At 35.7% G+C, this 25,987-nt stretch overlaps 1 protein-coding gene across 1 annotated transcript in view; it reads right to left on the bottom strand.

Moving 5' to 3' along the window:
* Window positions 1-25,987, bottom strand: part of PJA2 (praja ring finger ubiquitin ligase 2) — a 68,428-nt gene that overhangs the window by 11,408 nt on the left and 31,033 nt on the right. Inside the window, exons 4-7 of the mRNA XM_017527223.2 lie at window positions 24,253-25,306; window positions 15,515-15,700; window positions 9,522-9,704; window positions 2,743-2,854 (exon numbers count right to left, since the gene is read on the bottom strand). Of these exons, the coding sequence (XP_017382712.1) occupies window positions 2,743-2,854; window positions 9,522-9,704; window positions 15,515-15,700; window positions 24,253-25,306 (1,535 nt within the window). The remainder of the gene's footprint in view (window positions 1-2,742; window positions 2,855-9,521; window positions 9,705-15,514; window positions 15,701-24,252; window positions 25,307-25,987) is intronic.

Raw genomic sequence — 25,987 nt, 5'->3', positions numbered from 1 at the left:
TTTAGTAGAGACGGGGTTTCACCATGTTGACCAGGATGGTCTCGATCTCTTGATCTCGTGATCCACCCACCTCGGCCTCCCAAAGTGCTGGGATTACAGGCTTGAGCCACCGCGCCCGGCAATTTAACCACTTTTTACATTAGAAATTTTAAACATTTTTCTAGCAAAGTAAATAATACTACCTAGATTTATGCTGAAAATTTTTAGATGTCAACATAAATGTGCAAGGAGATATTTTTTCAAAATCCATTTTGAAAAATAGAATCTTTAATATCATCACTTCAAAAAGTTAAAAATGTTTGATGTTTTACCCTCTCCTCACTCAAATTAGAGACACAGATATAAGGAGACAAATACACACCGCCAATATTTTCACCAAAAGCCACTACCGGAAAAGAAAGCTCAATCTAATATTGGAAAAATAACAGAATGAAAAGGTATACCTTCCAAAAAGATACAGGGTTGCTTGAGAAACAAACAAAAACAAGCAGTTTGTTTTTGTTTCATTTAAGAATGTTAGTGTTAAATATAAAAGAAATAATCATACATTATTTTTGTTTCATTTAAAAAAATGATTAAACAAATCCATACTGAACATAGAAAATAGATTTCTGGAGAGTGACATAACTGTACTGATTTTCTAGGAGTGAAACATCTCAATCAAATTCAAATAAATTAAATCAGAGCATTAAAATGTGAAGAAGCTGATAAGCTTTAGAGAAGGGAGATGCTTAAAGCCTATTAAACAGAGGCAGAAGTATAGACTGGTAGGAATAATGCCACTGGTTCACTATTAGTAGAAGCCAGCAATGTTTGAGACTGAAAGCTCTTGCTTGCCTCTTGTCTTAGTTCACTGCTAACGCCTTTACCTAGCATGACCTCTCAAGGCCAATCTCTCAGGCTCTTCTTTCGAGATGCCAAATGTCACATTCCCCACTAATAATAAACAATAAAACATTTTATTCTAAATACTTTTTTTAAAAGTTATCTCGATATTGTAGGAAATCACAAACCACCAGCATAAAACGAAAGACTAAGTATTGTGAAATCAGACCCTAGAACAGATCACTCAAAGAGCTATTTAGCTAGAAGAAATGAGTAGTCCTTAATCTTTATATATTATATTTCTGATACAAGTTTCCATGTTATACCACTATTTCTTATGTGTCAGAATTTTCCAAGGCAGGTTAAACAATCTGGGAAAAACCTAAGTGTATCATGTCTCATGATGTTCTTTCTGACTTTTTTCCTAGTATAGAGTATTTCTGCTATGGTTACTTTGATAAAAACATTCACCGTAAAGCATAATTGAAAGCAATCTCCATGGAAAATGACATACGCTAAAAAAAGTAACGACAAAGCAGAACTAGCATAAATGTATGTGAACATGTATATGCATGCATACATGTGTGAGCTGATAAATAACTATCTAGTATCTATAGATATTAGATATAAATTGATAGATGTTATATATTATATAGCTAACAGATCTCTATTATATGTTACATATTAGAGATAATTTAAAGACAAATATATCTAATAGAGATATAATAGATCTAATCTATATTATATATTATATAGTCATAATGTTAGATATATAAATATATTATTAAATATATAGATATTAGATAGGTACCTGCTATCTATATTTGTCAATCTAAACTAGACTTTCTGGCTAGGCATGGTGGCTCAAGTGTCTAATCCCAGAGGGAGACCAAAGATCGCTTCAGAGCAGGAGTTTGAGACCAGCCTGGGTAACATAATGAGACGTTATCTCTACCAAAAAACTCCACGAAAAACCCAAACCAGGTGTGACGGCCAATACCCGTAGTCCCCGCTACTTAAGAGAGGCTAAGGTGGGCTGATCCTTTGAGCCCAGAAGTTCAGGGCTGTAGTAAGCTATGATTGCACCACTGCACTCCAGCCTGAGCGACAGAGCAAGATCTTGTCTCAAAAATAAATAAATACATAAACTGGACTTTCTAAAAATTTAAAGACAAAATATATTACAGTGCTCCTAAAAGTTCTTATCAATTATTTTGTTCTCTCACCTGTAACTCATTCACCAGTTATTTCTGTGCCTATATTTTGAAAATCACTTTGGAAATAGTGATTTAAAGAAAGACTTCTTTTAATGAAACCCACTGGTATAGTGGTAGTTCCCAAACATGAAAATACTTGGGCTTTGAACTTAGACAAATACATTTAAGAACAAGTTTTTCTCTTTTAGTTAAATAACAAAAAGAAAACGAGAAACTTAGGCAGCATGTATGCCTCATTTATTTAAGTGTGTATATGTTTGTGGAGATAAAGGGGGCCAAATTTCCTAAATGCATTAGGCAGCTGGATAGTATTTAGAAGCCATGAGAAAAAAAAGAGTAAGATTTGTAATATATCCCTAGCTTCAACTGCATTTCACAAATACACCTATGCATGTGTATATAAGACATTCACTCTCATACTTTTATAATTCATTAGAAAAAAATATATTTTCTAAATGTAAGCAAGATGTTTTCCATTCTGTAGTAAAAACTAATAAATACTGCAATTTGAGGCAAACTAGCAGGATATCAAGTATAATTTGTATACACATACTGGTGACAATCATTATTCAATAACTGTTACTGATAGGAAAAAGATTCATCTTTTCTTAAGAGTAGTCTAAAAACCCTTTAAACCTTTAACTGTTATCATTTTGTATCCCATCAATTTATATATGGACATCAGAGTTGCAAACATTACCTCCATAGCCTGGGCTAAGCGTTCTTCTAGTGCCATGTAGGTAAGGAACTGAGGATCCACATATGAAATAGCTTCAGCAACTCCTAGTCCATCTGCAAAGCCATCAAATAGGCTGGAAAAAAAAAAAAAGAACAGAAAAACAAAACTCACAACTATGATTCAGGAAATCTTATGCTGAGGACATAATTATATTAGCATACTGGCAAGCCAATAAGCATGCTGTGAACATAAAACCTTAAAATATTTTAGTGTCAACTTATAGGGTTAGGGGCAAGAGGAACCCAGAGAAAAGTGAGATGCTAAAGATGAGTAGTTAAGATACCACTACCTCTTCCAACAGGCTGCCACACTCAATGCACAAAGTTTGTAGAAAAATTCTCCTTTGTGTTTCTAGCTCTAACTCTAGAGACTCCTTAAAGGTACAGGTTGAACATCTCAAATCTGAAAATCTGAAATCCAAAATGTGCCACTGAGTATTTTCTTTGTATGTCATACTGGCACTCAAAAAGTTTCAGATTTTGAACCATTGATTTTGAATTTTCAAATTTGGGATGCTCAACTAAAAGTATATGCAAATATTCCAAAATCCAGGAAAAAAATCCCAAATCCCAAACACTTCTGGTATCAAACATTTCGGTTGAGGGATACAGTACTTTTTCCCACCCTGTTATTTCCCACATATTTCTTCTGTTTTTCAGTTTCCAATCTGCATGTAGGTGAGACTATGACAAAGGAAATAACTACAATTATTTTAATTCTATCATTACTCACAGCCTCTTTTTTCTTCTCTCATTTTGTATTGCTTAATAACTCTGGATTTTAAAATATTTTATTATTTCAAGCCTTTCTCATTAATCTCTCCCTCCTCTTCTAAGATTAGGCCACCTCCATTATGATACAGCTTGAAAAGTATCTAGCTCCCAACTGTTCATTTTTATTACAATTTTTTCTAAAAAACTGTTAAGCTCCTAGAAGAAAAACATGTCTCACTTTGGTCCTACTCTCCTTCCTCCATCCCTGGACATACTGACAGTCCTCCTTTTCCTCTAGTCTTGGAAATACTAAGTATTTCAAAATTTGAAAGCTGAAAGTATGTCCTTGGTCCTATTCTCTCTAATCTTGCTCCATTGGAAATTATTTATATATTCAAACGCATTTTCTTCAATTATCCTTTCTGTAGGTAATTCCTAAATCTCTACCTAATTCCTAAACTCCCCCTGAAGCTCTTGACCTACATTTCTAGCTGTCTGAGGGGCACTTTTAGTAGATGTACTCCTACCACCTCTGAAGTCCAAGAGATGCAAAACTGAGCTTATTTTGTCTAAAGACAAACTTGCTGACTTCCACATCCTACCAGAATTTGAATATCAAAGTCCTAAACATCCACAATTAAACAACTTAGCTCAAAAATAATTTTGATGTCGACCCATGTGCCATAATTAAAATTACAAATCTACTGCTGAGAGACACAGAAATGGTTCTTAAAAAGAGTATGTTATAGGCTGGTCCCAGTGCAGTGGTGTTTATAACTAATTGACCACAACCAGTTATAGATTTCTTTGTTGCTTCTTCACTCCCACTGCTTTACTTGACTAGCCTTAAAAAACATAGTATGTTATAGTTTAGCAGTATCTGGAAATCAAGTAGCACATGATACAAAGCAACAGACATACTCACAGAATCACAGGTTTTGGAAATGATATTAAGAATTACTGAATCCATCCCACCCTTGAAATACTGAATCTTCCTCATCTAGCCATAAAATGTAGTACAAAGAGGAAGAGCCCTGAAATCAGTAAGACATGGATTTAGCTGAATTGTGCAACTGACTCTTCCTTCATCTATAAAACAAATTACATGAGTAGATGCACAAGGTTGCCTGGCACAGAGATGGTACCATAGCAGACATTCAAGAAACAGAGAAACATTCCCCCCATGCAGAAAATACACTGCTTTCTAAGGTGGTATGTGCCAGTGTGGGAGAGTACCACTAGAAGTTAAAAACATATGAAGTACTTAAGTATTCCTACTTGTAACTTTTGCCCTGTTGCTGTAATTCTGCCTGCTGAAGCAACATAAATTGTGTCTTCCTACTCTTTGCAAAACAAAAAACAAAAACAAAACAAAAAAAACCCTTCAAATGACTGAAAACAACTCTCTCTCAATAATTCTTTGCTAAGCAAATCTAGATATTCAAAGCATAATATCCAGTTGTGATTTGGCCACTACAAATAATCAGTCAAAAATTCTAATATCATGTACTTGGCAGTCACCATGATAATAATTGTTTCAGGCTGGGTGTGGTGGCTATAATCCTAGCACTTTGGGAGGCCGAACTGGGCGGATCACTTTGAGCTCAGGAGTTCAAGACTAGCCTGGGTAACATGGTGGAACCCTGTATCTACAAAAAATACAAAAATTAGCCAGGCATTGGTGGCTCATGCCTGTAGTCCCAGCTACATGGGAGGCTGAAGCTGGACAATCACTTGAGCCTGGGAAGCAGAGGGTGCAGTGTGTCAAGATTGCACCACTGCACTCCAGTTTAGGCGACAGAATGACACTCATCTCAAAAAAACAAAAAACAAAAATGGTTTCGGAAAAGAACCACTAATAGATGCTAAAACTAGTGGATGGAAGTTTGATAGTTTAAGAAGAAACAGGTTATTTACAGTCTCAAAGTATCTTCACGTGAGAAGCCTATTGATTACAGCGGATCCTTGAACAACAGGGGCTTGAGCTGGGTGAGTGGGTACCCTTAAACTCAAGTTTTTCTTCCACCTCTGCGATAGCAAGACCAATCCCTCTTCTTCCTCTTCAGCTTACTACTCAACATGAAGACAGCAAGAATGAAGACCTTTATGATGATCTACTTCCACTTAATGAAGAGTAAACATATTTTCTTTTATGATTTTTTTTAGCATTTTCTTTTCTCTAGCTTGCTTTATTACAAGAATATAGTATATAATACATATCAGGTACAAAAATATGTGTCAATCAACTGTTTATGTTATCAGTAAGGCTTCTGGTCAACAGCAGACTATCAGTAGTTAGGCTTATGGAGAGTCAAAAGTTATGCTTGGATTTTCTACTGCACAGGGATCAGCATCCCTAAAGCCTGTGTTGTTCAAGGCTCAGCTGTATAAAAGGATAAATGACAAATGTAAAAAAATCTGAAAGATAACACCACAATCAAATCAGATTTTATATCACCAGTAATGGGTTGATTTGATATCATGTGTTTTCTGATATGTACTGCAAAGGATAAAACATCACTTCTGGATGTTTCTGCTAAAAATTCACAACTCAAATTTACAGACAAATACATCCTAAGGGACATTCTAAAAAATAAATGACCTGTACTTTTAAAAAATTTCAGGGTTATGAAAAACAAAGACTGAGGAAATGTCCGCATTAAAAGAGACTAAAGAACCTTGCTACCTAAATACAATGAAAGATCTAATACAAAGATTAGAACAGATCTAATAGCACTGGTAGAACAACTATGAACATCTGACTAAGGTCTGTAGATTAGATAATATTGTACTGGCATTAATTTGCTGACTTTGACAATTTTACTGTGTTATATAAGAAAATGGTCTTGGATGTAGGAAATTCATTCTAGAATATTTACAGGTAAAGGGACATCATGCCTGCAACTTACTCATAAGTGGGTCAGAAAAAGACCTTACTATAAGTATAGAGAAAGGAAGGAAAGAATGGTAACACAAATGTGGTTTTAAAACGTCAGCATGCAGGAAATCTTAGTGACGGATATATGTGGATTCTTGTACTATTTTTTGCCACTTTTCTGAAACTCTAGAATTATATCAAAACTATTTAAAAACTCTATTAAGACACAGTTATATCAACACAGAATTAACTTCCACATCTTACTAGGTTAATAGTAATAACTCTAATTTCTTATAGGAAGACAGAGAAGTTAAGGAGTTATCAAAGAATAAATAAATGGTACAGTTGGGATTTGTCTGTATCTAAAATCATGATTTCTCTGTGTTGCTTCCTACCACATCAAGCTATCAGATACTCTTAAGTATTTTGAACACTAACACAACTTCAATACAAACAAGTAAACAAAGAAACTTCATAGAGGACTTCTTCCATTTTCCTTTAAACTAAATTAAGGAAACAAAAGGCCACTGCACTTTTTTTCCAAAGCAGTGGCAAAACAAAAAGTGTGTTAAAGTATGACTTTAGAGGCAACAACTGCTGCTCTTTGCCATGGCTTTCCTTTTAGCTGTCAAGGTAGCATGCTATTTTAATATAGAAATGAAACTAAATTTTCACCTTATCAACTTTTAGACACTGCCACATAAATTAGTATAGTACCACATAAGCAAATACTGGGGTGTTGACATAGAGCAACCTTCAAAATTTGTGGTTTAAAATTAATGCTAAAATGTTTTCTATAATAAAAAAAAAAAGTACTTTGAGGCTCTGCATATTTTGGGACCACTAGTAAGATTTCTAAAACCTTAACATAACATCCATATCTACAAAGCTCATCAATGAATTAGAACCTAAAGTAATAGTTTCTCAAATTTAAGTTCAAATTATATTCAGTGGCCAGGCATGGTGGCTCACACCTTTGGGAGGCTGAGGTGGGCAGATCACTTGAGATCAGGAGTTTGAGACCAGCCTGGCCAACAGAGTGAAACCCCTTCTGTACTGAAAATACAAAAATTGGCCAGGCGTGGTGGCAGGTGCCTGTAATCCCAGCTATTCGGGAGGCTGAGGCAGGAGAATTACTTGAACCTGGGAGGCTGAGGTTGCAGTGAGCTGAGACTGCACCACTGCACTCCAGCCTGGGCAACAGAACAAGACTCCAGTGTCTCAAAACAAACAAACAGAAAAACAAAAAAACCCACAAAAACAAATTATATTCAGTAAAGATTTCCATTATTCCTTCAAATATTTAGGTGGAACAACCTTCTTTTTGGAAGTTATTTGGAAACGTGTATCCATACCTTGAAAAATACCACATATCTCAGTAATATCACCTCCAATTATTTGTCCTAAAGGAGTAACCAGAAGTACAGAACAAGTTTTATGGAGGATGGGAAAGAAAAAGTTCACTGCACTATTTCAATGAGTCAACAATCTGTTAAATCTTAGTGCCCCTATAGGAAGGATCATCTTCATAATGGAGCTGTAAAAAAACATTTTTAGAGTCTTGAAAATGTAGAACAGAAAAAATTCCTTCACATGAAACCATAATTGCCTCCCAACATGCATAGATGATGCTAAACAGATGATTCTTTCATCTGCTGAACACTTTGAGGAATTACTTTGCATAATGGAGAGAGAAGACTTTCAAATTAATAAGGAGTGCAACAGGAAGGAAATGGGGAGACAGCGAGGAAATGAGAGAAGCATCAAGATCAGCAATACTGGGACTAGGTAAATCCACTTATTCCCCATAATGTATGGGAAGCCAGAAAATGTGTTTTAGAGTGCGAGAATTTTTAAGGTAGAATTACAAATTGCATAGCTGTAATGAAATCCCATTTCTACTTCCACAAAATGGTGATGAAGTCTGTTCTCCACACATTTTCCCCCTCTAGGGAGTAAGAATAGGAAAGGGCAAGAAAGATCTCAAGAAGATGTTCAGTTTCCCATCTGGAACAATTTGGAGAAGTAGCTAGCACACACAGAAAGAGAAACTAAAGATACAAAGGAGGCCTTAAAACATGTGTTCTAGGCCAGGCACAATGGCTCACACCTGTAATGCCAGCACTTTGGGAGGCCGAGGCGGGTGGATCACAAGGTCAGGAGTTCAAGACCAGCTTGGCCAATCTGGTGAAATCCGTCTCTACTAAAAATAGAAAAAAATTAGCCAGGCGTCGTGGCAGGCACCTGTAGGCTGAGGTAGGCGAATGGCTTGAACCTGGGACGGCGGTTGCAACGAGCTGAGACCACGCCACTGTACTCCAGCCTCGGCAACAGAGCGAGACTCCGGCTCAGAACAAAAAAACAAACAAACAAAAAACCCAACCAACCAACAAACAAAAAACACATGTTCTGGAAACCTGAAGAGATATCAGTCTACCAAGATACCTTTTTTGTCCCAGAAAAAGTAACAAAAGGGATCAGTTAGGACATCCTTTCTACATCTCAATAGTTACTTGCTTTCATTGTGCTACTGTACACTTTAAAGATACTATAAACCAAAACAGTTAAATTCTGAGCATTATATCATAAGTAACAACTCTACAATACACTTCACTTATATGTTACTTTCATTTGAAGCTCACTATTGTTTGTCAAGCATAAAGTAAATTAAATGCTTTCAACATCTCTAGGAAAGTAAAATTTTATTGTCCATATTTTACACACAGAAGGAAAAGGGAGAATAGGGAAGAAAAACTATTCTTATGATTTTCTGATTCAACCACAGGTTTTAAAATTCAAGTAGTATTCATTAAGAAGCTGTTTTTTAAAGAATTTGCAAGTGCTACAGGGCACATAAAGGGAAATTTTAAAAGTCAGAAATCCAAAATTCAAAAAATGTATATAAATAACTAGGATAGGTGAGCTTCAAGAGAGCTAAATGTCAAAGTAAGAGGTCACTGACTGGAGGAAGCAGGAAAGGGTCCAAGTAGGAAGTAACATTTGAAATGAGCTTTGAAGAAGAGGACTAACAGATGGGAAAATGAGAACATTTCTTAGCTAGCAGAGATTTAATTTTCATAATTTAGAATCATGAACTCATTCTACTCAAGGAAGCTAATTAAGCATGCTGATAACATTGTGCTACATACCTCCAATCCACATCTAAGTCTTCACTCACGCTGGAGTCATCCTCCAGGTTATTGTTACCATCCAACATGAAAGCTGGCTGTGCAAATTCATTGGCAGGTTCATTTCCCTCATCACTGCTGCTTTCATTGACTTCATTGTACTGTAACCAAGGAATTTCTCCCTCCTCCAAGGATGTCTGTTCCCTAGTACAAACATTTTAAAAGAAGGAAAAAAAATACTGTTTTTAAACATACCATAACACTGTCTTTAATTCTATTCCATGCAAGTGGACTCTGTTGAGTTCTAAGTTCTTGGTACTTTTATGATTCTAAAACACTGTCTTTCTTAACTGCAGAATTATGTAAAAAAGAAAGAAATCAGTTTTAGGGTCATATGTATACAGAAATAGTTCCTAATTACCCAGAAACACATTTATTGGATTTACAAATTATCTATGCTGTTTTCTCCTTCTGTAAAAGGAGAAACATAAGAAAAATCCATCCCCAACGATTTGAATTTTAAAACACTGCTCTTGAGTACTTTCCCTTCACAGTTAAAATAAAATCTGAATTCCTTAACCTGGCCTACAAATCCCTAAATAACACATGCTTTCTGCTCAGCCCACTTCTCCAATGGCATCTCTCAGCACTCTTCCCCCAGCTACTATACTCCTACTCTTCTTTCTACTTTTGTAACACATGGAGATCATCTCTACCTTGGGGCCATTTCCTCTACCTAAGATGTTCTTTCACTGGATTTTTACCTTGCTACTTCCTTCTTGATGTTCACGTCAGATTATAAGTCACCTCCTCAGGGGGGACTGTCTTGAACATTCAGTTTAAGTAACTCTCCAGTTGCTGATTACCACATAGCTCTGCTTATTTAAATTATAAAATTTATTTTTGCTCAACATTTTCTTATTTGTTTACTGTCAGTCTATTCCTACTAGAATCTAACTACACAGAAACAGAGACATACAAATCAATGATACAAATCAAGAAAATAAGGAGGATATAAAGGAAGCATTTCAAAACAGGAAGTAAAAAAAAGGACTCATTAGGCTGGGTGTGCTGGCTCATGCCTGTAATCTCAGCACTTTGGGAGGCCAAGGTAGGCGGATCACTTAAGGCCAGGAGTTCGAGACCAGCCTGGACAACATAGTGAAACCCTTTCTCTACTAAATGTACAAAAAATTAGCTGGGTGCACACCTGTAACTCCAGCTACTCAGGAAGCTGAGGCATGAGAATCGCTTGAAATTGAGAGGCAGAGGTTTCAGTGAGCTGAGATCACGCCACTGCACTCCAGCCTAGGCAACAGAGCAAGACTCTGTCTCAGAAACCAAAACAAAAAAGGGCCTCATCAACAAATGATATTGGGACAACTGGGTATTCACCTGGAGGGAAGGAGGTTAAATCCCTTAAAGTTTCGCTATACTTTTTTAAAGTACATGTGCATGTGTACCCCCACTCTCACTTAAAAAATGAATACTAGAAGAATCATGAAAGAAAACTGTACAAAAATTTCCGTGTCATTCTAAGCATGATATAAAACCCTGAAGTCACAAACAGAATCATAAATTCTACAACATTCACATTAAAGAAGATACGGAAAAGTCAAAACACCAAAAATCTGGACACAAAACTCAAATTAAGAAAAGTAAACTATAATACAAGGGAGACAAAGGGCTTTTCCTGAATAAATAGAAGCTTAAAATATAAAACCAAACTGTAAGAAAAAGATTAAAATATATCAACAGAAAGGGGCAAAGAATATAATTAGTTAGCAGAAAAGGAAACTCAAATAGCCATTAAATATATAGAGATACTCAGCCTCATTTATAATAAGCAAAATGTAAATTAAAACAACAGTGAAATATGTTTCAACTATTAGCTAAAATAAAAAAAATTGTTAGTACCCTATGTGTTGGTGAAGCTTTGAAGAAAGGCAATTCATATACTGTTGGTAAGAAAGTAACTAATTTAAGCTCTCTGTAGAGAAACTTGGCAATACCTATAGATTAAGTTTGTGCATACTCACTGACCTAGTGGTTCTGCTGCCAGTTATTTCTCCTAAACAAATATGCAGAATTTTCTTTTTCAGTACTACTTACAGTAGCCAAAACTGTCCACCAAATGAAATTGGAACACCCAGGTAGTAATACACAGTAAGTTCTCACTTAACTTTATAGACAGCTTCTTAGAAACTGTGACTTTAAGCAAAACAAGGTAGAACTATGCGGATTTTTAAAAAGAATAAAGGAAATCTATATGTATGAATATGGAACAATCTAAAAAACAGACCTATAAACAAAACAAATAACAAAGGCAAGGTGTATACATATATCTATACAATGTGTTACCAGCTGTATAAAAAAATGAAATGGAATGTGTACACATATATGCTTTTATATGTACAGAAGATCTTTATAAGTTCAAAAAGGAAGCTGGTTATAATGATTTTTAATTGGTCTTTCCATACTGTCTAAATCCACTTTTTATTGTGTATAAGTCCTTATTTTTAAAACAATTGTAACTTCATCTGTTTATCAACAGAAGTTCAACCAGAAATAGCTACCCAAGCAATAAACTGTTAGGAATTCATTAAATATTTCCAAAGCATAAGCTTGTATCATTAAAAGGTAAATTTGTATTCACTCTTACTGGTATTTCAGAAACTATCCCTTTAATTATGCAAAGTAACAATAGTGAAAAGAACTGTTTTAGTTACATGAGTCACGTGACCAATTATTAAGGAGTCACACAGTTGTTTGTGTATTTAGCCTACAGATAGCTAAAACTAACAGATATTTAGTGGACATTTAACAAATGTTAAAACCTTGAAGGTTTTTTTAAATTTCAACCAAAGTAGACGTTCTTTTCTCCCTTTGGTCAAAGCTTTATTGGTATTATCTGGACAACTCAAGCTTTTGAAAATGTACTAATTTATTCCCATTTTTTATTCTTTCTGCTCCATCCCAGATATTAGGAGTTTATTCCTGCTGGATTTAATTAGGTTGTCATAATTATGCAATTGACATTCGGTGTACTACATCATTCTGAATGCAAAATATATTAATTGGAAAGAGACTTGTGGATCTACACACATCATGATAATACAAAAACTACCATACTAAATTAATAGTCTGAATCACTGCTAGAAAATAAAATCTAGGTTAGAGAAAATACGTATGTAATCATAGATTCATCAAAACAAAGCCGCTAGCTCAAAGAGCAAGTCTAAGGAAGAAAAATGTGAGAATAAAACCGTAACTTGGCCAGATGCAGTGGCTCACGCCTGTAATCCCAGCACTATGGGAAGCTGAGGTGGGTGGATCACCTGAGGTCAGGAAATCGAGACCATCCTGACCAACATGGTGAAACCCCATCTCAACTAAAAATACAAAAATTGGCTGGGCGTGGTGGCATGTCCCTGTAATCCCAGCTACTCGGGATGCTGAGGCAGAATTGCTTGAACCAGGGAGTTGGAGGTTGCAGTGAGCTGAGATGGCGCCACTACATTTCAGCCTGGCGACAGAGTGAGACACTGTCTCAAAAAAAGAAAAAAACATAATTTGGCACTACAGTAGTGTAAAAGACTAATTTTGAAAAACTGGACTTCTTAAATTACCAACATTCAGTATCTCTGCTCTTGCTTTCTCTTGTGCCTAGGAAGTTCTTTCTGAATCCGAATTCTCATCTTTAAGAACTCAGCTCAAAAGTCAATTCCAAAGAGACATCCTCCCTGACCATTCTAATTAATATGTCTTCATCATGTACCTTCTTTCCCATTATTGTTTTATTCCCTTCACAGTAAACATCACAGTGTGTAATTTACTGGGTTTCTATCTTGGTTATCATCTGCCTTTTCTACTACAATATAAGTTTCATGAAGGAATGTTATTTGTCTTGTTTACTGCTATAACTCCAAGGTCCAACACAATGCCTGGCACAAATTAAATGACCAATAAATATTTGCTGAGTGAATAATTACTAACAAATGACATATGAATAATTAATACTTAGTAAACTAAACTAACAGTGATTAAAAGCAATTAAATATAAAATCAAGAGGCTGGGCACAGTGGCTCACGCATGTAATCCCAGCACTTTGGGAGGCAGAGGCAGGCAGATCACCTGAGGTTAGGAGTTCAAGACCAGCCTAGCCAATGTGGTAAAACCCCATCTCTACTAAAAATACAAAAATTAGCCAGGCATGGTGGTGGGCACCTGTAGTCCCAGCTACTTGGGAGGCTGAGGCAGGAGAATCACTTGAAAGTGAAAGGCAGAGGCTGCAGTGAGCCAAGATTGTGTCACTGCACTCCAGCCTGGGCAACAGAGACTGAGACTCAGTCTCAAATAAACACACACAAAAAACACACACATGTATGTATATATATATTTTATATATATAAATATGTATTTATTTTTAATACAAAACAGACTATTTTTAATACTAAAAAATATATTTATTTTTTAAAAAATGTAACACCATATATTTATTTTTTAAAAAACAGACTATTTTTAATACCAAAAAATATATAAATTACATATATATTTTGTATGTATATTTTTATATATACATTTATATGTACACATATGTGTGTGTGTATACATAATATATGTCATGAAGAGGAAAAAAATGCCAGTTCAACCTACCACTGTCATAATCAATATGTTTGTGAATTTACTTCTTTATAGATTTCTCTACATATTTGCCTTCTAGATTTTCTTACAGTGTTAATCAATCTCAAGCTGAAAATGTATATACTTGGAGGATACAAGTTTTAATATTAGTCTAGATTGGAATAGTTCTTTTCCTAAAAAACCATAATTTACCAAAACGGTTCCCAGAGACTAAGAATTAGAACCAATTATCATAGAAAAAAATTTAAATTATCAAAAAGATATTCTCCTACAATAAAACAAGAGGCCTAAATGGTTTCACAAGTGAATACTAACAAACTTTAAAAGAATAAAAAAGCTATTTAAGCAACAGATGCAAAGAACAGAAAAAGAAAAAGGAAAGCATATACATTCTTTTAGCAAAGCAAGCACCAAACTGATATTGAAACAAAAAACTAAAAGGTAATTTGCATTTGGGAATCTCAATATAAAAATCTCATGTAAAATATTATAATCTAGAAGCCCATTAAAATACATTAAACCATGATTGTGATCATATTTGGTTTATTTCAAGGAGCAAGGGAAGTTGAATATTAGCAAATCTAGTTATAGAACAATTCCTCAGGATCAGGGCAAAAGTGAAAAATCATTATGATCATTTCCACTGATGCTGAAAAGACCTTAAAAAAATTCAACAAACTTTCTTGCTAGAAACCCATAAAATAATAAAAGGTTGGAAGACAGCTATACCCATTCATTTACATCTTGTCTATGGCTACTTTTATACTGCAACAGTACAGGTAAGTAGCTGCAACACAAACTGGACACAAAGCCAAAAATATTTATTATCTAACTCTTCATAGTATGTTTGACAACCCTTAAAGTATTAGAGCCTTCCCATTAAAATTAGGAAAGAACCAAAATGATTATCATCAATCATTGATATTTTGGAGATATCATCCAATGCAATTAGACAAGAATACGAACACTAGCTCTTACAGCTGTCTCCATTTCTGTGAATTAATCACTAATTTCCCTCTTGAGGCTATCCTTTCTTCCTTGAGCAATGACAGTTAAGTTAGGAATCACCCATTAAGTTAGGAATGGGTGATTCCTAACTTAACCAAAATGACATTTTAGGTACCCAACTTTTCTTATTAAAGCAAAGTGGAGACACATATTCTATCTCAACAGAGGATACTGAAGTTATCAGTATTTTCAACTTAACTGTTCTTTTTATAATACCAAAAGCATAACGAAAAAATCAGGGGGGCCTACTGGTTCTACGTAAGGCTTATAAAATCCAATTAATAGCACATCCAACATTTGAATGTGATAGATACCATTCTTGTACAATATACAGAAAAATAAATCTTACTGTTAAACATACCCTTCCTGAAGAGATAATTCTTGGTTTTCTTCTTCAGGGCCACTGCTATCACTGTGTAGCTCAGGTTCATTCTCATCTTTTCCTGGCAGAGTCTCCCAGCTTTCATCACTTGAGGATTGATCTTTTTCTGTACCAGAAAATCGATGAGGCAAAGAAGCAGACCATTCCCCATCACTGCATTCAGAACTGCAAATCAGAGAGAAATAAACTATCATTATGTGTTATTTTTATCATATGGGGTGTTAACCAGATGATATGGTTTAATTTAGATCTGTGTCCCCACCAAATCTCATGTTGAACTGTAATCCGAAATGTTGGAGATGGGGCCTGGTGGGAGGTGACAAGATCATCGGGGTGAATCCTTCATGAAGAGTTTAGCACTATCCCCTTGGTACTGTTCTTGTGATAGTAAGTGAGTTTCCACTGGATCTGGTGGTTTAAAAGTGTGTGGCACCTCCCCTCTCACTGTTTCCTGCACCTGCTTCCACCAAGTGAGACACCTTGTTACCTCCTCTGCTTTCCACCACAATTGGGAGCTTCCCGAGGCCCCCTAAGAAGCAGAAGCCACTATGCTTCCTGTACAGCCTGCTGAACTGTGAGCCAATTAAACCTCTTTAAATTGCCAGTTTTTAGTATTTGTTTATAGCAATGCAAGGATGAACTAATACACCAGACATCATGGTATAGAGTGGTGTGCCGATGCCACACATGCTTCATCAGATGCTAATTCAATCTTTAGAATATTAAAAAAGTAAATACATGCAGCAGAGTATAACTTTCAAAACAATATGGCATATGGCAAGTTATGGAATATATCACTTTACTTTTTCTTTTTTTGTTCTTTTTCTTTAAGTGATGATTTTTTTGTTTTGTTTTTAGACTGAGTTTAGATTCTTGCTGTCTAGGCTGGAGTGCAATGGAGCAATCTTGGCTCAACACAACCTCCGTGTTCTGGGTTCAAGCCATTCTCCTGCCTCAGCCTCCCTAATAGCTGGGATTACAGGAATACGCCACCACGCCCGGCTAATTTTGTATTTTTAGTAGACTGGGTTTCTCCATGTTGGTCAGGCTGGTCTTGAACTCCTGACCTCAGGTGACCCACCTGCCTTGGCCTCCCAAAGTGCTAGGATTATAGGTGTGAGCCACTGCGCCCGGCTACTTTACTTCTTCTTTCACTACATTCAGGGTACCTAGATAAAGGTTTGTCATATTTTAGACATATTTCTAAATAAATTTTTAAATACAATTTGGTAATCTTAAATGCCACCTGGAATAAATATAAGTAGACTTACTGTATATCTAACATGACTAAAACAACTTTCAAATTATATACTGGCAACTAATGACATATTTTCTATGAATAAATTCCTACTATTACCACTTAGTAAAAAGTTAACTGTCTTTTTCCTTTTTTTTTTTTCCCAAAGAACTTTAAAAGAAGTGATATTCAAATGCATAAAAAGCAGTACTGGCAAAACTTCACTATCCTTAGGTAGGACTGTAAACACAAAATAAATTTCAGTTCAAGAGAACAGTTAAAGAAACAAAAGGTACACTAAATAGAATTAATAAGGAAGCACAGAAAATTACTTTTAATTACATCTAGCTTTAGCCAATTCGGTTACATTTAATTACCCTTAGTTTTTAAAGAATTAGTCATCTTATACTATCAAAGGCTAAAATATTACTTATCAATGTTGAAAATAAGCCTTAAATGCCCACTCCAACCATATCAACTATTCTGGTGAAGAATCTCCTCAAAGATTTCTCTATGTTCACTTGACTTGGAAAATCAAAAATAATTTTAGTTCACATTTTTGAAAGGAAGTGATAATTGGTAGGACATTACATTTTTTAATGATGATTATGTCATTTGTACATAGTGATTTCTTTTATTGACAGATGAACTCAAAAGATCAAGATGCTATTAACAAACAGCAGCACTAATCTAAGCTCTGAGAAGTTTAATGGAAGCCAAAGCATAAAATCAACTGCCAATTTCCAGTAAACAATGGACGGCAGGGCACTAACATCCTTGAAACGGAAAGCTAAACAGCTAGACAGAGCAACTAAAATGTGTTATTTCAACTGTGCCTGAACCAAAGTTTCTTGTATTCTATACAATTTTCTGTGACCCAAAGAATAATCTAAAATAAACAATTCTAGGCTTACGTAAGTGTCAAAAATCCAACACAGAAAATAGTTTTAAAGGAGCTTATTGAGCTAAGTTTCCTTGACTGAGAATCTTCTAAAATCCAAAGGTAAATTATCAATTCCCATTATATGTCTTTAACAATTAGGGTAAGATTTTTATATAAATTTGTGGCAATTCTTAACATATATATAAAAGAGGTGCTTGCCAGGTGCGGTGGCTCACGCCTGTAATCCCAGCACATTGGGAGGCTGAGGCGGATGGATCACCTGAGGTTGCGAGTTCAAGACCAAACTGACCAACATGGAGAAACCCCATCTCTACTAAAAATACAAAATTAGCCAGACGTGGTGGCAGGTGCCTGTAATCTCAGCTACCTGGGAGGCTGAGGCAGGAGAATCGCTTAAACCCCAGGAGGCAGAGGTTGCAGTGAGATTGTGCCATTGCACTCCAGCCTGGGCAACAAGAGCAAAACTCTGTCTCAATTAAAAAAANAAAAAAAAAAAAAAAAAAAAAAAAAAAAAAAAAAAAAAAAAAAAAAAAAAAAAAAAAAAAGAGGAGCTCATTTTTTTGAACATTTCACTCAAAGTATGATCTTCCAGAAAGATAACATAAAAAAGTCCTCACTTTTCCAGATTAATCAAATAACTCATGGAATATCTCTAAACTTCAATACAAAAGGAATGTCTATGATCAATAATCAAGAGAAGCCTATGTTATGGACTGGCAAACTACTACAGGCTTGGGTCCAAACCTGGCTCTGCTGCCTATTTTTTAAAGGTTTGTGAGCTAAAAATGATTTTACATGTTTATCTTTAATTTCACCTCTTGGTTAGCAAAGCCTAAAATATTTACCACCTGCTCCTGTAAGAAAAAGTTTGCAGACCCCAGGCTTCTATCATTATTACTAATGATACCTAACCTTCAAGGCTAAGGAGACAATTTTTAAATGTATGTCCCCAGCCCCAATCACCACACTAAGCTTCACAATCACTAACTACCCTCTAAGCATTTTGAGATTTTTCACCTTCCTTGTCAAAAGTTATATTATAAAATTCATCTGACAGATGATTTGTTATCTTTTTTTTTTTCCTTTCTTGATTTATCTTTTTTTTTCCCCCTGAGACAGAGTTTCACTCTTGCTGCCCAGGCTGGAGTATAATGGCACAATCTTAGCTCACTGCAACCTCTACCTCCCAGATTCAGGCGACTCTCCTGCCTCAGCCTTCTGAGTAGCTGGGATTGCAGGTGTGCACCACCACGCCTGGCGAACTTCTGCATTTTTAGTAGAATCGGGGGTTTCACCATGTTGGACAGACTGGTCTCAAACTCCTGACCTCAGGTGATCCACGCACCCCACTCTCCTAAAGTGCTGGGATTATAGGCATGAGCCACCATGCCTGGCCTTGATTTGTTATTTTTTAATGCTATCACCATGCTCTCATTCTGGAAACACTTATTTTTTGACTCTTCACAAACTCCCCACATTCAAATCCTTTCTTTTTTTTTTGAGATGGAGTTTTGCTCTTGTTGTCCAGTCTGGAGTGCAATGGTGCAGTCTTGGCTCACCACAACCTCTGCCTTTTTTGGAGTAATACTATAAATGTACTATCTGATATATAAATTGAAATGATGGTAGTATTCAGAATGCATTTTGAGGTGGAATTAAATTTAGGAACACCAATTAATAATTGACTATATAGGTCTAATTTGGAGAAAAGCATGTGAACCAGGGTGTTTCATTTTAAAAGAAATGGGGAAAAAGGAGCTAGACTGTAAGTGCCATTGTGCAGAGAAAGAATAGAAAGTAAGAAAGGATTTGCAACCGGACGTGGTGGCTCACGCCTGTAATCCCAGTACTTTGAGAGGCTGAGGTGGGCGGATCACCTGAGGTCGGGAGTTCAAGACTAGCCTGGCCAACATGGAGAAACCTCATCTCTACTAAAAATACAAAATTAGCTGGGCATGGTGGCACATGCTTGTAATCCCAGCTACTCGGGAGGATGAAGCAGGAGAATCGCTTGAACCCGGGAGGCAGAGGTTGCAGTGAGCCCAGATCGCACCACTGCACTCCAGCCGGGCAACAGAACAAAATTCAGTCTCAAAAAAAAAGAAATAAAAAGTTCTCAAAGTAAAAACTAAAGTACCACTTTGATCCTCACAGGATCCCTCACTGGTATTGACCCCTCTTAGCACTTAAGAGTTGTATTTAAAAAGCAGACAACTATAATTTACTCAAATGTTACTCTACCCATTCAATTGTGAACTAAAAAAATTTCATATAAAGAATGAAATTATAGACAAAATTTTTGCACAAATCCTAGGCAGAAATAAGCTATGGAAACATAAAACCAATCAAAAGCAATCTTTCATTCCCTAACTCCACAAGGTACTTGTTAGTTTGTTCTTTCTGTCATTTATCACATCCACTATAGGAGCCTAGGAAAAAGTGAAATTCTAGATATTTTGTTATCTCACATAATCTGAGCATTCTGGAACATTTCACCACTATAACACTGAACTGTAATGTAATACAGCGACACAAATGGATTTTGTCCAAAACTATAAGGCTGCTTAATTTCATTAATAAGGCCCAGATGGCTATCATTTTTGAAATGTACCTGCCTTTTGTCACTTTCTGGTCTTTTTCCTTAATATCAGGATACTGTAATTCCATGAACTCCCTAGCTTATCTGCAGAACAAACACATTTATACCTAATGTGCTCCTTCCAAACTTCTATAAACTTGAAAACAAGATAAAAAGGCTTGCTAAAATGTCAGAGCATGTGCTTTAAGATCTGTCCCTTGGCTGCATATAGATGTTTTATTTGTTGAGGGCAGTACCAGGTTGTCAGAGAAACTCTTTCTTTGTGGCTTTCAGGTAATCTACACAGAATAGGAAAGGCACTTAATTCAGTCTCACAATAATAAATACATATATCTGTCTTCTTCATAAAGCTAGTGAACCCTGTGGGGACAGGGAACATTATGATTTGTATTAACAGGGCACGTGGAACAAAGTCTGGCACTTAAGAGGATTTCAACAAATCCTTTAATATATCATAGTGAAGTCAACTAAATGGCTAATATTCATCTTACTTCCCAGCAACATCAACAAAACAAGTTGTCCCAACATTTTACCTTAAGTAAGTTTTTCTTAATTTTAAGCAAAGTTAAGTCCTAAGGACACAAAGATTCTGCAAGAAACCTCAAATGCTATAAGGAATGGTCAGTAGATGGCATGCCTCTCTTCAGAGCAGTTAGGTCCAAGGTTAATTAAGACGTGCTAATATTGCTGAAAGGTTTTTTTTTTAAACTCAAGATCTTATCTTCAAACAGTTCCTAAACTTTTCAAGGTGTATTTCAAAAGAGCAGGGTGCTAACCTTAGCTCTTTGGTCTAATTCTAAGTCTGGTAATTATATGCTGCCTATTAAAATTCCCCTTGCAGTTCTAATTTAATAAGGTGGTGCTCTGCTCAGTTCTTGTCAAACAGCTCAGAGCAATGCTACTGGCTGCAAATGCTTATCCCACAGAATGTAACATTTCAGATGTGATTAAGTGATCATTTAGAATTTTGGGGGAAGAAGGCAATCATGAATTCATTAAAATACTTTTCTATTTATAAAGAATACATAATCCATATTTTAAAATATGTAGCCAAAGTTCCTATATCTGAAAGTGCTGGCCGGGCGTGGTGGCTCAGACCTGTAATCCCAGCACTCTGGGAGGCTAAGGCGGATTACTTGAGGTCAGGAGTTCAAGACCAGCTTGACCAACATGGTGAAACCCTGTCGCTACTAAAAATACAAAAATTAGCTGGGCACGGCAGCATGCCTGTGGTCCCAGTTACTAAGGAGACTGAGGCAGATGAATTGCTTGAACCTAGGAGGTGGAGGTTGCATTAAGCAGTGATCACGCCACCGCACCCCCGCGTGGGCAACAGAGCAAAACTCTGTGTCTAAATAAATGAATTAAAATGCCAAAATGAATTTTAGTTATATTTTTAATGAGTTCTACTTTGGTTATTATAAGCACGACCAAAAAAACCTTTTCAAATGTATCAGCTTTTAAGCATTACAAAGCAAAGAAAACTAAACAAACAAACAAACAAAAAAAGTTCACAGACTCAAATTAAGCAGAAGTTCTTATACTTTCCATCCAAACCTGAGAAGACTAGTGTTACCATTTCTCCAGTCTACTAATAGGAGAACGACAATGAAACATCAGGGAGATGAACAAAGGCAAAATGAAACTAAATAGAAGTGTATGGCTATTAAATTTCAACCTTTAGCTGGCACCATATTCAAAAGGCACTCTGGCAACTATAATCCTTTGCAGGGAATTAGGGTAGAGGCACAGGAAACAGCATATAAATGGTGTTTCTGTACAGAAATGCATTAATAGTCTGTACAGAAAACTGTATAGACAGTTTGAAATGAGATCCTAAAACATATCTTAAGGCTTATGGATAAAAATATAAGTACAGTCAAAACAAAGTAGTTCCATCATTTTGGCATACCCTAACCACAGGCTCTGTAGTCAATATATTACTAGCAAGGTAAAAGGACAAAGTTTCTATTAACTATAAATGTTTTTTCCCATCTATACATTGTTAGTTAAAAAAAAAAAAAAAAAAAAAAAATCTATCATTGTTCAGAATATTGACATCACTTAAAAAAATTAAAAATAAGTAAGAACAACAAGAATTATAAATAACTAAGGAAATATCTTAAAACTATCAAAAGTCCAGGGTCCTTCAAGGCTAAGAATACACTTCTACTGCCAACCACCCTCAACAAAGAAAATCAATTTAAAAACCAGGAGCCAAGAAGACTACTCTTTCTCTAGGGGTTGGCAAACAAAGTAACAATTTCATCAACTTTATCATATGACATTATAACTGACCATAAAAAGCAAGCAGAAGAGACATATTTGTTTTGCCCAAAATGACAGAGGTACAATCAAATTAAATGATTCTCCTTAAAGAAGAAAAGTATAACTCGGGGAAAAAAAAAACACAAGCACCTTACATTTTCAAAAAAATAAATTATCAAAGATCATAAGTTTTGTTTTTTTTAAACAATCGTAACCTAGAGGTGTAATATTAGAGACTTACAATTTAATTCAAAATCTTAGGGCTGAATGTGTTTTGGAATTTTGGTATATTTTTCCCAGATTTAGAAATACTACTTAACAATTCCCAGTGGGGTCCAGGCCAGTATGCAGTAATCAAACATAATTACATTTCTGCTGCAAAATATACAAATATTTGAAAAAATACCCTCATTTCAATTCAGATCCAGATCTACTTATCCAGGAAGTTAATATCAGGTCAGGCTTTGTGGCCAATTTTTGTTTTTAGAAGTTTGGATACTGAATAAAAGACTGTGGGCTTGAACTAAAAAAAACTTTACCCTTAGCTTAAAAACAGTGTATCATACAAAAATTACTTCCTAACCCTTAAAGTTTACAAACTTTGACAGTGCAGCAGCAATTATATTTTAAATATTTTTCTATAATAAATTACACATTCTGTATTATAGTCGCTTAATTCACACGTCCGAAGAAAATCAAATGAATTGTTTTATGACATGAAATAAAATACATTCATATTAAAAATGGTAAATTTCTTCCTTTATAGTACTTTCTAGCTAAAAAAAACACCACACAATTATTTCTACTAGCTAATAAAATCTTGCAATTGTACTCTAATTGAACACTGTTAGGGGTGCAACTAGCTTACAGGGATTCAGGAAAATCTGGACACTAGGGTAATGGAAATTCAGCAACTGAACAAAGCAATTCTCCATTTTTTTCTTCTTTCTGTTGTCTTATGGTTTGGAAAACAAAAAGATACAGGTTTTTAAGATGAATCAGAATGTTTATTGTAAGTTTTATGTTCTCTTGAAAACTGCACAGTACAGTGATGAACAGTCTCTGGAGTATCTCATTAGGTACTCAAAGTCCAGCTCTACCATTTAGTTGCTCTGTGACCTTAGGAAGTTATTTAACGCTCTGTGCCTCAGTTTCCTTATTTACAAATGAGGGAAATAATGGAACCTACCACAGAGTTGTTAATGAGAATTAAATGCTAAGGAAAAACAAGTAAAAAATAAACTTAATGATAGGAACAGCCATAGGAAGAACAGATAAAAAGGGAAACAAGTGATATTAGTAACTACTGGCAATGTTAATGAAGTATTACCAATCAATAATTTGTGATATTAATCACTTTAAAAACCCAGACTGGCTTAATGTAGGTTTTTAAAAAATACAATAAATGTTTACCTTACATTTCATTAACTGAAATACCATGAACTAGCATCTCCATCCCTTTATAATAACTAATAATCATTATCTGAACTTACTTTGGTAAACTACTAAAACATCTCGAAAACTTTTTTTGTAAAAAATTCTAGTAAGTAGTTTGCATGTATGGTTAGCATTCAGTAAATGAGAATATTTGGTAAGTCAAAGTGTCTAATTTCCTGATCATACCAAACAGCCCAACCATCAAACATGGTTCTGGAAAGAAACCACTTCATTTACTACACAATCTGACAAAGTACTAGATGTGACCTTACCTATCTTCATCTTTGTCATAGAGTTGGTAATAATCTCCACAGCCATTCCAAAAGGTGTTACCCACTTCTTGCCTTCCTGCCGTGGCTCCACTTTCTGGTGTTATTTGGTTATTTTCTGTTTCCCTTGGTGTAATAATAACTCTTGAGTATGGTGGATCCAAGAACATACAGTCATGCTCTCCATCATATTCTTCACATTTTATTAAGAGGTCATCTGGGCCACTTTCCTCAACTTCCAAAGCCTCCCTCCATCTTTGAACACTTCTTTGTTTTGCCTCATGCCTATTAAAACCTGTTTCTTGGTCCACCTGGCTTGCACTTATCAGTTTTCTAACTTTTGGCCTCACTACCTGTTCAGGAGAACTTCCATGGTTCTTTTCCCTATCATTGGTATTCTGTTCACTACAGATATGCCCTGGACCACAGCCTGCATCTTCAGGTGAATTTTCTGTCTGTCTTTCCTGGCTAGTATTATTTTGCTGTTTCTTTCTAACCACTTCATCTTGAGAAGATCTCTGAATTTCCTGGCTGTTCTGAGGGACAAACTCAGTATCACCAGCAGAACTTTTCACTAAAGGTACAGAATCTAACTCTTCAAACTCATCTCTTACTTCACAGTTAAATGAGGGAACTGGTGGTGAAAGACCAGTGTATGCCTCTGCCTCTCTGTTTTCCAACTCAAATGTTGTATTGACTAATGATTCCTGATATCTACTACCTTCTACGACTTCTGCAGAAAGTTGAAGATGGTCATTATCTTCTCCATGTCTGCCATCTGGATCGTAAGAGTCTGTACGAACCAATGCAATTCCGTTTTGGACACTTGAAGCATTACAAGCTCCTGAAGTATACTCTCCCTCAGAGTGATTATGAAGATTCGTACTGCTTCCTAAGGTACCCCTGCCTTCCTCACTATGATGTAATGCAGCAAAGGACTGACTGCTCTCAATGGTTTGATTCAATGCTGAACCACAAGTGGGAATTTCTGTTTCACTTTTTTCAAATATAGGTTCATTGGGTAAAGACGAATCAACTTGATCCAAAGGATTGGAACCTTCATAGAAAACAAAAGAAAATATATTTTGAAGGATTAATTTAGATAAAATTATATGTAATAACTATCAGTTAGGTGGAAATCATACCAATTATTACCTACTTGCAAATATGAGTAAAATTACTTACCAAGAGTGCTTCTATGCTCCGTAACAACTGGGAGTGCAGACCAGTTACCCTATGAGTTCATTTATGTCAATGTGTAGCCTTTCACTATCATCTCCCTCACATGGCTTTGGTAATTTTCTGTCTAAATCCTAATACCATAGACAGCTGCAAAACACTTTTTCAAAACCACTGATTAAGAAATTTCAATTGAATAAGCCTTTCTTGTCTTTTGGAGTTTGTAAAATGATGAAAAAATAAACAAGCCAAGCTAAATTTAGAGATAAAATTAAAAGAAGAAAAGTTTTATTGTAGGCTGGGCACAATGACCCACACCTACAATCCCAGCACTTTGGGAGGATGAGGGACCACTTGAGGTCAAGAGTTCGAGACCAGCCTGGGCAAAATGGCAAAACCCCATCTCTCCCAAAAAATACAAAAATAAGTCAGGTTTGAAGGTGCATGCCTATAGTCCCAGCTACTTGGGAGGCTGAGGCAGAACCACTTGAACCCACGAGGCAGAGGTTGTAGGCAGCCGAGATCATGCCACTGCACGCCAGCCTGGATGACAGAGCAA

This window comes from Cebus imitator, unplaced genomic scaffold (assembly GCF_001604975.1).
Source record: "Cebus imitator isolate Cc_AM_T3 unplaced genomic scaffold, Cebus_imitator-1.0 Scaffold46, whole genome shotgun sequence".
Lineage (NCBI taxonomy): Eukaryota > Metazoa > Chordata > Mammalia > Primates > Cebidae > Cebus > Cebus imitator.
Note: the sequence above shows the minus strand (reverse complement) of the source record. Positions and strands in the feature narration are given on the sequence as shown.